The 15,731-nt window shown below is 38.4% G+C and overlaps 1 protein-coding gene across 7 annotated transcripts in view; it reads right to left on the minus strand.

Annotated features, from left to right (window-relative positions):
- Positions 1 to 15,731, minus strand: part of PTPRA (protein tyrosine phosphatase receptor type A) — a 166,683-nt gene that overhangs the window by 24,910 nt on the left and 126,042 nt on the right. For 6 of the 7 annotated variants that reach the window (XM_065921550.1, XM_065921551.1, XM_065921549.1 and 3 more), the window contains 2 exons: positions 5,615 to 5,705; positions 3,432 to 3,508 (listed from right to left, as the gene is read on the minus strand). In XM_065921550.1, coding sequence (XP_065777622.1) covers positions 3,432 to 3,508; positions 5,615 to 5,705 — 168 coding nt within the window. Of the gene's footprint in view, positions 1 to 3,431; positions 3,509 to 5,614; positions 5,706 to 9,811; positions 9,852 to 15,731 lie in introns of those variants that run through there. The other variant, XM_065921555.1, reaches the window with a different exon arrangement.

Here is a 15,731-nt window from a genome sequence, read left to right on the forward strand (position 1 = left end):
GCAGTGGAAGCATTGAGTTCTTCTGTAGCACCTGCCCAGGAGTTCCACTCCGAGAGTCATACGGGGTAGCAGGGTACAGCTATGGCTGCTCTGTTCCTCAGTGAACACCACCTTGCAACTCTCCCACAGATTTTGTAAGCTACCTAGTATCTAATAATAAACCCCTTCTGCTTAAAAGAATAGAAAGTTGACAAGGTTGTCTGAAACTAAGAACCCCAACACACAACTAAGGCACATTCAGTGCCTTCTGAGACAGCTCCTACCAATCCCTCAAGCCTTGTTCCTTCCCACTTTGTACCTTATAACTAAGACTACTGTTTCCAGTCTCTGACTTTACTCATACTTTTCTTTTTGCTTTAAAGTTTCTAACCGTCTTTCTTCTCTTGAATACAGACTTACCCTTCAACATTCAGCTCTACTGGATCACCAGGCTGGCTGAATGTTTCCTTAAGTCCCAAAGAATCTGGCAGTATCTCCTTCGCACATGTTGCACACTAAAGATAATGATCTATCTGTAGGTAGATCACACTAGGGACTACATCCTATCTCTGTAACCTCTGAGCCTATCCCCAAAAGGTGATCACACAAAAGGTGATCAAAAAACGTTGACTGAATTGAATAAACCTAAATCTTCTTTAATCCCTGACTTTTACTCATAGTTCACCACAGCTTTTTCTTGCGTTTCTACTTTCACTGAATTTGTAAGTGCCTCCCAATTTAACCTCTTCATCTAAACTTTCATTTCACCTATTAATAACCTCCAATAAACACCATGGCATTATAGGATGCCCTACTGTGAGCTCCAACTAAGCATGGCCAAAGCAGAAGGCATGTTTCCTTTTAGTACCTTGCTTATTATGACCATGAACAGACCCACCTTACTTGCTTACCAGTCTTCACATCCAACTTACTTTTGTCTGTCTTCACCTTCAATGTGGGAAGGATCCAAACTGGTTACAGTGACAGACACTGCTGATTACTAACTCAAAAGCTATTCCTCGTCATTCTTCCTTGCCATCAAAACCATGCTTTTGTTTGGACATTTACCTTCTACTGGCCTGGAAGATGACAATTCCTCAGCCCCAGAAGGGTAAATCAAGATAATTCTCAATGCCTTAGCCAGTGATTAGAGAGGGTGTAAGCATGTGATCCGATGCTGGCCTGTTGGCTCTCAAGGGCACTGTACTGGACAGGCTTCTGAGAAAGATCATGCTCCTGAATAAAGAGAAAAGTATATGTACAAATTCTCCACCACCTCCTCCTGTGTTGCTTGTTGTGTGTATAAGAAATGTATGGAACTGCTACAGCCATCTTGTGACCAAGAGACACTGCCAACAGGATGAAGACATCTGAGTAGAGATGGAAACACCTGGTTTCTTGAGGGTGTCACTGAGTCACAGACTCAGCCAACCCTGGAACTGCTGTATATTTGCTTTCAGATTATATGAGAAGTCAATGTTTCTGTCCAGACCAATTTTAGTTGAGCATTCTGTTAACTGAAGATGGAAACATTTTGACTAATACTGCTATACTCTTCCATATAACATTAAACTCAATCTATTCCTCCTTACCTGTTCATCATAATCGTTGATCTAAATTCTGGGAATCTTAGCTGGTTACTAGCCTTTTTCCATTTTCCTTATCTACCACAGCAATCATTTCTCATAGAGTTCTTTTCCTCCCAACTGTAAACATATGACCATCCCTATGAAACATATATACATGAATTTCAGCAAATCCACTCTAGTGAGGATGCCTGCACTGCTCCATTTCTGGACTCCATCTGATAATCTATTTTTTAGCCACAGCCTCTTTTCTTCCACCTTTCTCCTTTTTTATCCCAAGACTGTTCTTTCAATTTGTTGAAACCTCGTCCTTCATCCCTTCCTTTCTCCATTGAACCTGAAGCCCTTAGCTGCTTTAAGCCCTTACTTAAAGCAGCAACTGACTTCTCTAGTCCTTTTATCTGAGTTACCAAATGTTTTCTGCATATCACCAATCCTAGGTACAACCGGAGAAAATTACACAACTGAGGCTCTTATACATCAATGATTTCCATCTTAGGTAGGTGCTCAGTGCAGCTAAACATGCTTTTTTCCCATGCCCTTTTCAGTGTTCTTTCCTTTTTTTTTTTTTTTTCAGTGTTCTTTCTTATTGATCTCAGTACTCTTATGTCACAGTTCCATCGCCTCTTTTCAGCAGATAACCTTGACTTTATTTCTCAGAAAAAACAGATGAGTTCTTTCAGCTTGATTTATTCACACCTACAAACCAACTCTATCTATTCTATATTCCTTTACCAGCAAATTCAGAGGAAAAACATCCTTTTTTATGTTCAATGCTAATCTGTCAGCTTTAAAAAACAACACTGTGGTAAAATATATACAACATAAAACTGATCATTGCAGCCATTTCTAAGTGTACAGTTCTGAATAAATAAGTTTATTCACATTGCTGGGCAACCACCACCACCATCCATCTCCAAAACATTTTCACCTTCCTAAACTCTATACCCATTAAATGATAATTTCCTGTTCCCCTCTCCCTCTAGTCCCTGGCAACCACCATTCTACTTTTTGTCTTTATGAATTTGACTACTCCAGCTACCTCACATAAGGAGAATTAGAAAATATTTATCCTTTTGTGACTGGCTTATTTCACTTACCATAATGTCTTCCAAGTTCATCCATGCTGTAGTATGTGTCAGAATTTCTTCCCTTTCTAAGGCTAAATGATATCCCATTATATGTGTATACCACATTTTACCTATTCATTCTTCCACTGATGGACACTTGGGCTGCAAACACCTTTTAGCTATTGTGATTAATGCTGTTATGAACATGGGTGTACAAATTTCATCAATAGTCTCTTCATGCTTCAGTAGTCAGGCTTGCTCTTTTTAGCTCTCCTGCTTACTTTCTGTCTTTTTTCCAAACTCCCTCTTTACTGATTCCTTCCTGTGAGCCCATAAAATATACTCACATCTCTCATACCATCTCTATAAACATTCTCTAAATCACCCCAAAAACCTCCTTCCAGTTTCAGCTCTTCTCTCGAAGTAGACACTACAGACCAGACTTAATCTGGAGTCAGATATCCTTGTCCTGTTTCCCTACTTTTACTGTAGATGGCAAAGTGTGATTCTGTTCTTAGTTATCCGAATAAGCTCAATAAAGGATTCACTCACTCCTACCGTGATGTATACATTTAGGCTCTGATTTCTGCATGGGAAAATTTTGATGATGATGACAGTTAAACATAAGAATACATTTTAAACTATCTGTTTGATCTTAAAAAAATTTTTTTTCCAATCTCTTAAAAAAATTATCCTCAGGGAAAACTTGTAATGACAAGTAATCCTCCTTACATGCAGCTGGAAAAGAGCCAATGGTCAGTCGAGGTAATAATGAGAAAAACTGAAAGTTTCTTACATTGATGAATGAAGCATTGATGTAATCAGAATCTGGAACTCCTTCAACTGGTGTCAGATGGACTCGAGAGTGGTCATCTAGAAAAAAAAAATTTTCTTTCAATTAAATTCAATTTTATTTTTCACTGGTCCCAATGCAACCAGGCCAGTTGTGACGATGTAGAACACACTCCTGTATAAGCTGTCACTGCAGTACTATTACAGCAAAAATTCAAACATACCTCAACCATCATTACGGGACTAAGTTAAATAAACTAAGATATATCCATAATATGGAATAGTAAGCAGATGATAAAAAAGAGAGTGAATATTCCTGTTTCTTGACAACTGCCAATATATAGCTTTGTTTTTATTTTACATTTCTTTATATTATAGTCATTTCAGGTACACAACATTATAATTCAACATCTGTAATGACTACAGTGATTACCACAAGTCTAGTTACCATCCATGACCATGCAATAGGCCCCTCTCTTTCATCCATTTCACCCACGTTCAACCCCCTTCCCCTCAGATAACCAATAATCTATTCTCAGAATCTATGAGCTTGTGTTTGTTTTGTTTTTTAGATTTCACATGAGTGAAACCATACAGTATTTATTTTTTTCTAATTTTCTAAGATAAGAGCAATGTATACAGCATACCAGTTATATTAAAAAATATATACACATTTATACACAAATAAGATGACAAAAGTATCTGTAAATGGCTAGTACAGTGGTCTCTAATTATCTTATACACCCAAAAATACACCAGGAATTTTTAGAAGGATGAATTTTTAAAAAAGCAATTATAAAAATAAAGCAAAGTTCAAACATTTTGCTTGCATCCCACTGGATTATGCATATTCTATTCTGGAGGCCACTAGCCTAGAAAAATGCCCATTAAGTTATAGATAAACAGATTCATAATGACTAACTCTGGGAAGGAGTTATGAAGAGAACTCTAAATTGGAATTTCTTTGCAATAAGCAACAGAAAACACAACAACCATGCACTTCCTATCTGGTCTTCGTGAAATTGTTCTCTTTAACCTCCTAGAAACTTTAGGCCTGCTACAAAAAACCTGATTAAGTACCCCAACTTGACTTGATAAGCACCTGGGCATGCCTGGGGAGCCATAAAGGCTCTTTCACTCTATTCTTATTACCCAAAGTTTTCACTCTATTCTTTTTTTTTTTTTTTTCATTTATTTTTATTAGTTGGAGGCTAATTACTTTACAATATTGTGGTGGTTTTTGCCATACACTAACATGAATCAGCCATGGATTTACATGTGTTCCCCATCCCGATCCCCCCTCCCACCTCCCCCCTAATCCCATCCCATCCCTCTGGGTCTTCCCAGCGCACCAACCCTGAGCACTTGTCTCATGCATCAAACCCGGGCTGGCGATCTGTTTCACACTTGATAGTATACTTGTTTCAATGCTATTCTCTCAGAACATCCTACCCTCGCCTTCTCCCACAGAGTCCAAAAGTCTGTTCTATACATCTGTGTCTCTTTTTCTGTCTTGCATATAGGGTTATGGTTACCATCTTTCTAAATTCCATATATATGCGTTAGTATACTGTATTGGTGTTTATCTTTCTGGCTTACTTCACTCTGTATAATGGGCTCCAGTTTCATCCATCTCATTAGAACTGATTCAAATGAATTCTTTTTAACGGCTGAGTAATATTTCATTGTGTATATGTACCACAGCTTCCTTATCCATTCATCTGCTGATGGGCATTTAGGTTGCTTCCATGTTCTGGCTATTATAAACAGTGCTGCAATGAACATTGGGGTGCACGTGTCTCTTTCAAATCTGGTTTCCTCAGTGTGTATGCCCAGGAGTGGGATTGCTGGGTCATATGGCAGTTCTATTTCCAGTTTTTTAAGGAATCTCCACACTGTTCTCCATAGTGGCTGTACTAGTTTGCATTCCCACCAACAGTGTAAGAAGGTGCCCTTTTCTCCACACTCTCTACAGCATTTGTTGCTTGTAGACTTTTGGATAGCAGCCATCCTGATTGGCATGTAATGGTACCTCACTGTGGTTTTGATTTGCATTTCTCTGATAATGTCACTCTATTCTTATTACCAGTCTTCCCATGATCAATCACCAGATTCTTTCCATCCTCAGAAAACCCAACTACAGGTGCAGTTTCAGTTTATATCCCAAAAAATGCTATAAACACTCACAAGGCAAGATGTTTACATATCGATTTTTTTCCTTGTTCTCCTCCTTGGAGGCAGCTTCACAGGTAGCCTGGATAGGACAAGCAGGGAGAGCCTAAAAGGTTAAGAGAAATTACAGGAGTTATTCATAGGGATAAGCACCAGACATGCAAACCGCTGCACCATACTCTGACCTGGCAGCAAATTATACCTTTTCTTGGGGAGAAAAAATGTGCCCACATGGATAGCTGCAGCCTAATAAAGACAGTGCACCCCTCTTCTAAATAGCTTCTAAGCGACTTAGCATCTGCATGCCCCTTCCATTACTATAAACATGCTCTTTATATTATTTCTATGTAGTTAGGGGCCTATTACAATGCTGGATCAAAAGGTACCTCCCCACCTACTGTATATAGGAGTGGGGGGCATAACTGAAGGGATGGGCCATTTATACCCATGCTGACCACCATGCAAAGTTGAGATGAATTTCAAGAGTAAACCACACAGGAGGGGTCTGCATGTTCAGCTGGGTTAGGGTTCTGACAAGAAGGTATGGCAGCCCAGCCTCTAGCATCATGTGGATAAGGCTGGTGGGTGAGATGGCATTCACGGGGATGCAGCAGGTAGGATGCAGAGGACTTGGATGATGTAACATGGAATCCGCAGCAGTTTTGGAGCAAATGTAACTTAGCTGGCACTGGGAGGTATGGAACAAGTATAAATGGCCTGATATAAGATAGTCTGGATTGCATGAACTTGAGCAAACTCGGCAAAGTTTCTCATAAAATTGGGATAATGATATCTGCTACATAAGGAGTAAATAAGATAATCTCATCTCTGGCATAGAATAAGCATTCAATAAATTAGTTTTATAGGAGTAAAAAGCTAAACTTTATTATTTGAACTGTTTTCTTTTTCTACGTTCTATATATTCAAAACTAACAAAGAAAAAAAAAAAAAGAAATAGTTTAAAATTATAACCCAGACAACCTTCCTGATAAATGATTCGGAAATATGTTTTACAAGCCTTAAAAATATTCATATTCTTTAACCTAACAACTCTGGATTCTAGTCTAAATAAAAATCTCAATGCTCAAATTACTTAATCATTGTTTAGAATGACCCCAAACTGAAAACAACCTTAGTATTCAGCAGTAGGGGAATAGTTAAGTAAATTAGGGTTCGTGTGTTACTTTTCATTCACTTTTTCAACAAATATATAATGTGTACCTCTTAGGTACCAGGTTAGGTACAGAGCAAACAGTGGTAAATCAATCACATACACAGCTCTTGCTCTCATGAACAATGCAAACTTGTGGGTGAAAGATGGATATTAAATAAAACAAATATAAAGTTACATACCAAGGTATATGCAATCAAATAACAGAATATTACTAGACAAAGAATCAAAAGCCCAAGAAATATCCCAGTACAGACTGAGGGTAGGTCTCTATGAGGAAGGATAAGTATGGAAAACAGTGTTCCAGGCACAGAGAAGAGCATGTGTGATGATGATCCAGAGGCAGGAGAATGCTTAGTTTGTGTGGGGAAATAAAGTGCCAATGAGAGTGTTAGGCAGAAAGTGTGGTTGGTGGGAATGGCAAGAGGAAGTGGGAGGAGATTAGTTTAACAAGGTTAGATCATGTATTTCCATGTAGGTCCTTTAATAGGAAGTTTGAGTTTTACTTTAACTGCATGAGGAAACCATTTAAAGTTTTTAAATTGCAGTTCATTCTACATGTTAAAGAACCACTCTGGCTGCTGCATGGAAAATGGGCTAGGAGGAAGGCAAGTATAGAACGTAGATAGACGATAGCACAAGGAGATAGTTGCATTTGTAATACATCACACAGTTACTAGATTTACAGATGGAATGAACAGAAGGTAAGTTGGGGAGAGAAAGAAACAGGAATGAAGGATTCTTGCAGGTTTCTAGCTTGGATAATAATAACAATAAAGATTAAATAAAGGAAATGTGAGCCTAAAAAGAATCAATTTTGTCAGACAGACACAAGACTTTTATGAAGCAGCAAATATATTTCCTGGGAACCAGCAGTATAGTGGTAGGAGAAACTAAGGTGAAAGACCACAAGATAACAAGAATCATCAAAGTCTCATAGTCCATCTACCTTCACTTACTCAAGAGACTTTTTTTTTCACAGTTAAAACCCTAGAGGTCCTGCATGTTATTTTCCTAAGAAAAGCAATTTATTTAGACCCAGTGCTGTCAACACATTAAAGGGGAAAAAAAGTTTCCTGGGCTGGAAGACTGGAATTTCCCAATTCACCCACAGTTTGCATTCTCTTCACTAAGATAGGCTAGATTTCCACAGGTTTCCACCTTGATGCAGGGTAGGATGAGACAAGATTTTAAAAGCCCTCACGACTAATCATAAGGCATTACTTTTCCTGTACATCTCTTGTCTAAAATGATGTAGAACAGATGCAGAGACAACAAGATTCTTGAAAATAATCCTCAAGGTCAGTAATGACAATGACCACATCTCAAGAGTCCTGTCAGCATCCCTAATTCCCCCAGTTTTGATGAAGAAAAGTTAGGTCTCCAGGTCAGCTGAGGCTCCAAAAAGGAAAGTTAGGGAGAATCAGGAGCCACTGTTTGACAAGAGAAAATAAAAGGTTTCCTTTAGAGAACAAGTGCTGGATGCAAAATGTTACACTAAAGAGCTGAGGTCAAGGACGAAAACAAGGGGAATCCTACTTCTTTCAGTTTCTACTCTGACAAACCGAGCTTGGAGAGCTGGACAGACGCAGATAAACCAGAGACTCTAAGATGTTAAATGCTCCACAAACAGGAGGTGGCATCAAAGACCATTTCATCCCTTGCTTCAGCTTTTACTGGATGCAAGGCTTTTTTTTTTTTAATGTCAGTTAAAAAAATTTTTTTTCTTCAATTTTTACATTTATCTTTTTAAAAAGTATATCCATCACCCAATTTAACTTAGAAAGACATTCTCTTTAGGTCCTTCCTTATCATGTCTTCTTCCTTCTCTCATAAGTAAATTTGTAATTTTGTATTTATTATCCCTTTGCTTTATTTGTATCCCAAACATTCTGTATCTGTAAAAAATATATTTTGTTGTTCAGTCTATTTTTTCTTTTTTTTAATAAAAATGGAATGATTATCAGTGGTGACTTGCTTTTTTTTGCCCAACATTACATTCCTAAGAGTCACTCAAGTTGTTCCATGTAGTCGAAGTTCATTCATTTTAACTACTTGGTGGTAGTCCTTCATATTTAGTCCATACCAACATTTATTTTTTGGTTCTCCTACTGATGAATATTTGGGTTGTTTACAGTTAACAATCTGCTTTGAGCACTAACTGTGTTTCCTCATGCACATGCGCATGAGTTTTAGATATGAGTATGAGTAACCTTACCAGAAGAGGCCAAATAGTTTTTCAAAGTAGGTATACCAATTCACACTCCCACCAGCAATGTGAAGTGTTCCAGCTGTTATGTATCCTCACCAACACTTGCTATTATCAGACTTTAAATGTATCAATATAGGTTTAATTTACATTTCTCTAATTAATATTAATTATTAACCATCTTTTCACAGTCTACTGGTCTTTCCTCTTCTGTGAAGAACCTAGTTGAGGGTTTCCCCATTTTTCTACTGGATTGTTTCTTACAAATATGTAGGGAGTTCTTTATGTGTTCTGGATACTCACTCTATTATCAGTTGTTAAGTGTTACAAGTATTTCTTTTTTTTTTTTTTACCAAGTTTGTGGCCTGTCCTTTCATTTTATGTTATTTATTTATAAAGAGAAGTTCTGCATTTTAATGTAGTCAAGTTGATCAACCTTTCCCTTTATAAACATTTTAAATCCTAAGAATGCTTTCCTATGTGAGATCAAAGTATATTTTTCTACATTACTGTCTCCACATTTTGTCCTTTAAATTTCAGTGTTTACATCAACTGGGGTAGATTTTTGGTATGAGACAAGAATTCAATTTCATTTATCCCTATGGGGTTCACCCAGTTGTCTGAGCACTGTTTACTGTAAAGACCCTCCTCTCCCCGTGTGAAACTACAACAGCATTTGTCACCAATATGTTTTCCTTTACACATGAATCTGCTTCTGGGTTCTCTATTTTATTCTGCTGGTCAACCCATTTATTCCAGTGCCAATACAAAACTGTCTTACTTACTAAACTTTATAATAATTCTTTATATCTGGTAAGGCAGGTCTCCTCACCTTGTTCTTCTTCTTCAGGAATGTCTTGGCTATTCTTGAATCTTTTCTCCTCCATATATATTTTAGAATCAGCTTGTCAAGTTCCACAAAAAACCTGTTGGGATTTTTATTGGAATTGCATTGAATCTATATATCAGTTTGAGGAGAATTGACAACTTTACAATATTGAGCCTTCTAATCCATCGATCTTATCTCTTTCACTAATTAAGGCTTTTTCCTTTAATGTTTTCAAACATTTTTATAATTTTCTGCAAATATTTTATTAAATTTATTCCTAGGTACTTCACATTTTGGATGTTACTGTAAATGATATCTTTTAAAAAGTATTAGACTTCCTGATTGTGGTTTTATGTATAGAAATGCATTAGTTGTTATGCTATTTTTGTATCTATCAACCTTGTTAAAATAACATTAATTCTAATAATTTATCTGGTGAATCTCTGAATTTCTCTGGAACAATAATTTCCTCTGTGGGAAAAAAACAAACAAAACTGGTTTGTCTCTTTCTTTCCAATCCTTCATACCTTTCATTTCTTTTCTTGCCTTACTGTGCTGTCTAATATCTCTAGTATAGTATTAAATCTCATTCACTTTAAGTTTGAATCCCCTTCCAAATACTCTGACTCCTCACCAGTGTCTGAACACTCTGTTGTGATGGGGATCCTACTACTTTCCAAGGCAGTTCTCCTTATCTTGGAACAGTTTGGTTTAGAAGGACTTAACACCTCGATACACAATTTGTTTCATTTTTCCCTTGTACTGACTACTGTAAAACCCAAGTGGTCAGTTGGTGCATTCTCTGTCCCTTAGAAATCCTGAACCCCCAATTCCCTGCTGAAACCTCAATTCCAAAGCTCCTGACTGCTACTGATAACTCCTGTAGCCTTTGGCTTTGATTCATTTATTTAGAGACAATCCATCCATGTAGAGGCTATTCTGCTTCTGATTCACTTAGATGCCACACAGTTCTGTTACCATATATACACATAAATGTGTCTTTACTTGGAAATTCAAGAAGTAAGCTGTCTCTATTAAAGATGCAGTGTCCTGACTGGGTTGGGGGTGGGGTGATTCACAATTCACAAATCACAGATTTTGACCACCTCACTGACCCTCCAGTTCTTTTCCTCACTTAGCCCTTTCACCTCAGGAGCTAACTAAATTCTATCTATTTAATAAACCTTAAACATGCTTTAAAGAAAGCTGAGCACCGAAGATTTGATGCTTTTGAACTGTGGTGTTGGAGAAGACTCTTGAGAGTCCCCTGGACTGCAAGGAAATCCAACCAGTCCATCCTAAAGGAGATCTGTCATGGGTGTTCATTGGAAGGACTGATGCTGAAACTGAAGCTCCAATACTTTGGCCACCTGATGCGAACAGCTGACTCATTTGAAAAGACCCTGATGCTGGGGAAGATTGAGGGCAGGAGGAGAAGGGGACGACAGAGGATGAGATGGTTGGATGGCATCACTGGCTCAATGGATACGAGTTTGGGTAAACTCTGGGAGTTGGTGATGGTCAGGAAGGCCTGGTAAGCTGTGGTTCATGGGGTCGCAAAGAGTCGGACACGACTGAGCGACTAGACTGAACTGAAACATGCTTTAGGGACCTCAATAAGTGGCTTTTCAAACTCTTGCTTAAAAAAAAAATTGAATACTTCCTCCTGAGACAAATGCTGGTCAGTAAAAAAGTTCCAGCTTATAACTTTAGGACAAAGTTCCATTACCCATAACTTTCAACTGTGGTGAGGCTTCATAGAAATCGAAGGCCACACTCTCTGGTCTGTCAGATATCTGAAAACAGCTGTCATTTCCTATGCTTATTGTTTCTTCAGCTGTTCACCTCCATGGTCCAGTTTTTCTCTAAAACAAATTCCCACTTAATGTTATTCCTTTTCACAGAGACCACAAGACTCTTGGCACAGCTCATGCTGGGTACACCAACTCTTTATTCTATATGCTACACATCCATTAAAGCATAATGGATATTTTGCTAAAGCCAATAAGCTTGAATAGCTTTATTTACTAGATTAAAAAATTTTTTTTAAGTCTGCTTTTAAAAATGTTATCTAAAACTATGCTTGCTGTAAAAGAAAGCCAAATAATTCAGTAGAAAGTGGAAGTTCCCTATCATCTTTCTTATCTTCTACCCATTCTTGTAGGCAACCACTGATTACAGTTCACAGTGATCCTTCAGACTTAAAAAAGTAAAATAAAATAAATAAAAGCGTTAATATACTCACACATGGACATACATATGCTTTTTAAAGGAGATTATACCATGTGAAGTTCCCACAATAGTGATTTTTTCCCCATATCTGTCTATGTTGACATTTATTTTAATGACAGTACAGAATTTCATAATAGATGAGAGAAATCACTTAGCCACTCGGCTATCTAATAAATACTTTTTATTTTACTTTCTTTGCTATTATAAGTAAAGCTATAATGAACACCCTTATAAAAATACATGTGTGGTTTTTCTGTTAAGAGTCTCATAAATTATGTCAGATAGTATAAGCATTTGAAATTTGGTTGATACTGCCAAATCATCCTCCCAAAGCTCTATCAACTTAAACTCCTACCTGTGTGTAAGACTCGTCTTTATCCCCATACCTCTGTCCATACTTGATATCAATCTTTGAAAATTTTCAAATCTAACAGGCACCCCAAAATGGTTCATTTTAATCTGGATTTCCTGATTACTAGATATAGCTGAGTTTATTTTCCTATGTTTATAGACCATTTGTTTTTCTTCCCTGAACTGCTGATTTTTCTCCTGAAACGTTTACTTTTTTCTCATAGGTTTGGAGAAATCTCTATATGTTATGGAAAATTCTCTGTCTACCTGTGGCAAATAGTTTCTTCCAGTTGGCCACTTTTTTAAGGTGTCATTTTTAAGAGACACTTAACATTTTAATACATTTATTATCTTTCAATCTATTCCATTCTAGTTTCTGAATTTTGTGTTTTGTTTACAAAACACACTATGATTACAAGAATATTATTCTATGATAGTGAACACAAATTGGTGTGTTTGTCCTATGGTTATTTCTCCTCTTTCCTGTCAGGGCTGACCAATGCAAGCACAGTCACACCGTACCTACACTGTGCCACCTAGGTTCTCTCTTCTAGGATTTTGAAACTCAGGAAGCAGCAGAGGCTTTCCTAGAGGGCCCAGAACCACCAAGACAGGATCTGCTCTGTTCAGGGGCTGGCTGTCTATCTCATCTTTTGATTCTGCCAGCTTCCCCAGTATCTTTCCAATTGATGGTTTTAATTTTTTGCTTAATTGACATGACTTCTCTTGTTTTTAAACTCACTTAGCAGTTAGTAACAGAGGGTGGGGTTGTAAGTGAGAGACTGACGGGGGAAATGTGGGTGATGTGAACCTAATCACCAAGTTCAGATGAAGGGAAAGGACTGTTAGTCAATTTTCATTATGACAAGAGCAAGCCACTAATACCTCGTGGCTCTACAACAGTTGTTTCAGTTACTGACTTGGGATCACCTGGGATGTGTTCCAGCTGATGGTGAAGGAATTTAGGGAGAGGGGAGTCCCAATTCAAAGGAGGGGAGAAACACTGAAACCAAGTAACAGAATTATTCCTAACAATTTTAGACAACAAAACAAGAGAAAGAACAGCTCCAACATCACATATTCATCTCCAAAGATAGCATAAAACTCAGGGCCCTTCTATGACTGTGCTATGTATTTGCTGAACCAAAAGTTAAGGTTTCAGAATTTTACTGATTCCCAATGGAATTCACATCTTTCCTTGGTTGGTCATGTGAAAGACAAGGCTTTCAATTATCTAGTGAGATAATTATCTCTTCAATTATCAAGTGAGATAATTGAAATGATGCAAAAATGAAACAGAACAGTTGGAGAAAATCAACTTCTAAAAATCTCTATTATGCTCTTCACTGCATCCTGCTTTCATGATGAAAGCTGCCCCACAACCCAGCTCTCATTGCTCATGGATAATCAGGATGCAAGCATAACACAATCTGGAGGAAATATACATAAAGAAGGTAGAAAAGCAAAGAACTAACACCCAGAATAAACTGCAGGAATTCACTTAGTTGGATCATCAAAAACCATAGGATTAACTGTTGATACAGATTTTGAGGATATTAGATCAAGGAGGGATCTAATTCTAAATTTTGAATAGGGCCAGATTTCTAGTTATGGCATGGTTAACTGAACTTCTGCAGTTAGTGTACCTGCTTAGGAAACTGGCCACAATTCTAGTGGTGGAGTGGCCAGTGGGAACCTGGACTGAAAGCTGGGTTCAATGAAAAGCTAGAAAGCCCTTAGCACAAACTAGAGATCAGTGTTATAGGGGATCCAACAGGTTCAACCTTCTTTCTTACTGATATCTTCACCATGTCCATAATGGGATCTATAATGCATGCCTTAATAGAGGGTACATATTGGTGAGGAAAGCACCTGAATCTTTCAGAAGGAGGAACTGACACCAAAATGGGATTCTTGATCTTAGTGAGATGAAAAAAGCTTCAGAGGCCACACCATGACCTCCAAAACAAAAGCAAGCTGCTGGAGTAATAATCTCCCTTTATCAAAAGGCTAGGTCCGAGGCAAGTCACAGCGATCCTAACTGCTACAGGAAACTTAAAAGTTGTGGGTAACAATGAGATAACCCATTTACCTGTGTGAGTTTAGTGATGGCATGAAGCAAGTGCTCCGTAACTGCTAGTATTAACTATTCTGATGCTTCCTATTACTCCCCATGTAAGTTACCATATAGATGAGATGAGAACTTTTAGGGACGTCAGTATAACAGCATATACAAATCATGTGGAGCTGCAGACTGCAGTTGCTTTTCCACGTCTGCTCGCCTTCCTAAAGATTAATACAACCCTTGGTACCTAGAATTTCACTATTAATAAGGCAGGTGTACTTATTTTTTCCTCTACGATGCAAAGACTACATGACGCAGTTCCCCTCCTCATGGCAGGAGCAGCTTTCAGTGATCAATCATCCTGACCTCTCTCTGCTGTGAGCTGATTCATTGGGGTTTTGTCTTAGTTTCACAGGACATCACCCTGACAACTATGCTGATAACAAGAAGCTAAAAGAACTTGAAGAACAGGATATTATGTATCTTAGACATACATGATAGACATAAAAATAAAAATATAGTGGCTTGCCACCTAGGCCAAGTTTTCTGAAAGTCAAAAGGCCCACAGCACGTCACCGTCTACCGTAAAGAACAACTTGCTGCTCCCTGCCCCTGTGCCTCCAACCTCCGCCCACTTCAAGGAGGAGGAGTGATGCTTGCTGGGCCATTGCAGATTTTGGAGACAACACATCTCATGCTGGTGTCCTGCTCTGACTCATTTGTTGAGTGATCTGAAAAGAGAAGGCTTTCTAGCTGATCCAGGCCAGAGAAATGAATTCTGGTAGATTTTGGGGGCCCTAAGTGTCTCTGGGTAAAGCTGAGCAGGAGAACTGTCATGAAAAAACCTCAGAATTTGGGGACAAGATCATGATCCTGTCAGCAACATCATGCTCCTAGTTTAGCACTGGGCTCTGGTAATGATGTAAGCCTGGCCATGGGACACTAGATACCCATGACTTTAACTGCTCATTATAAACTTAGTGTTGCTCAGTCTTTCAGTCGTGTCTGACTCTCTGGCAACCCCGTGGACTATAGCCCACCAAGCTCCTCTGTCCATGGGATTTTCCGGGCAAGAATACTGGAGTAGGGGGACTTCCCTGGTAGTCAGTGGCTAAGATTCCACACTCTCAATGCGGGGGGCCTGGGTTTGATCCTGGTCAGGGGACGAGATCCCACATGCCACAACTAAGAGTTCCCACGCCAAGCTAAAAAGATCCTGCATGCTACAATGAAGATCAAATATTCTGCATGCTGCAACCAAGACCTGACACAGCC

This window comes from Muntiacus reevesi, chromosome 2, assembly GCF_963930625.1.
Source record: "Muntiacus reevesi chromosome 2, mMunRee1.1, whole genome shotgun sequence".
Lineage (NCBI taxonomy): Eukaryota > Metazoa > Chordata > Mammalia > Artiodactyla > Cervidae > Muntiacus > Muntiacus reevesi.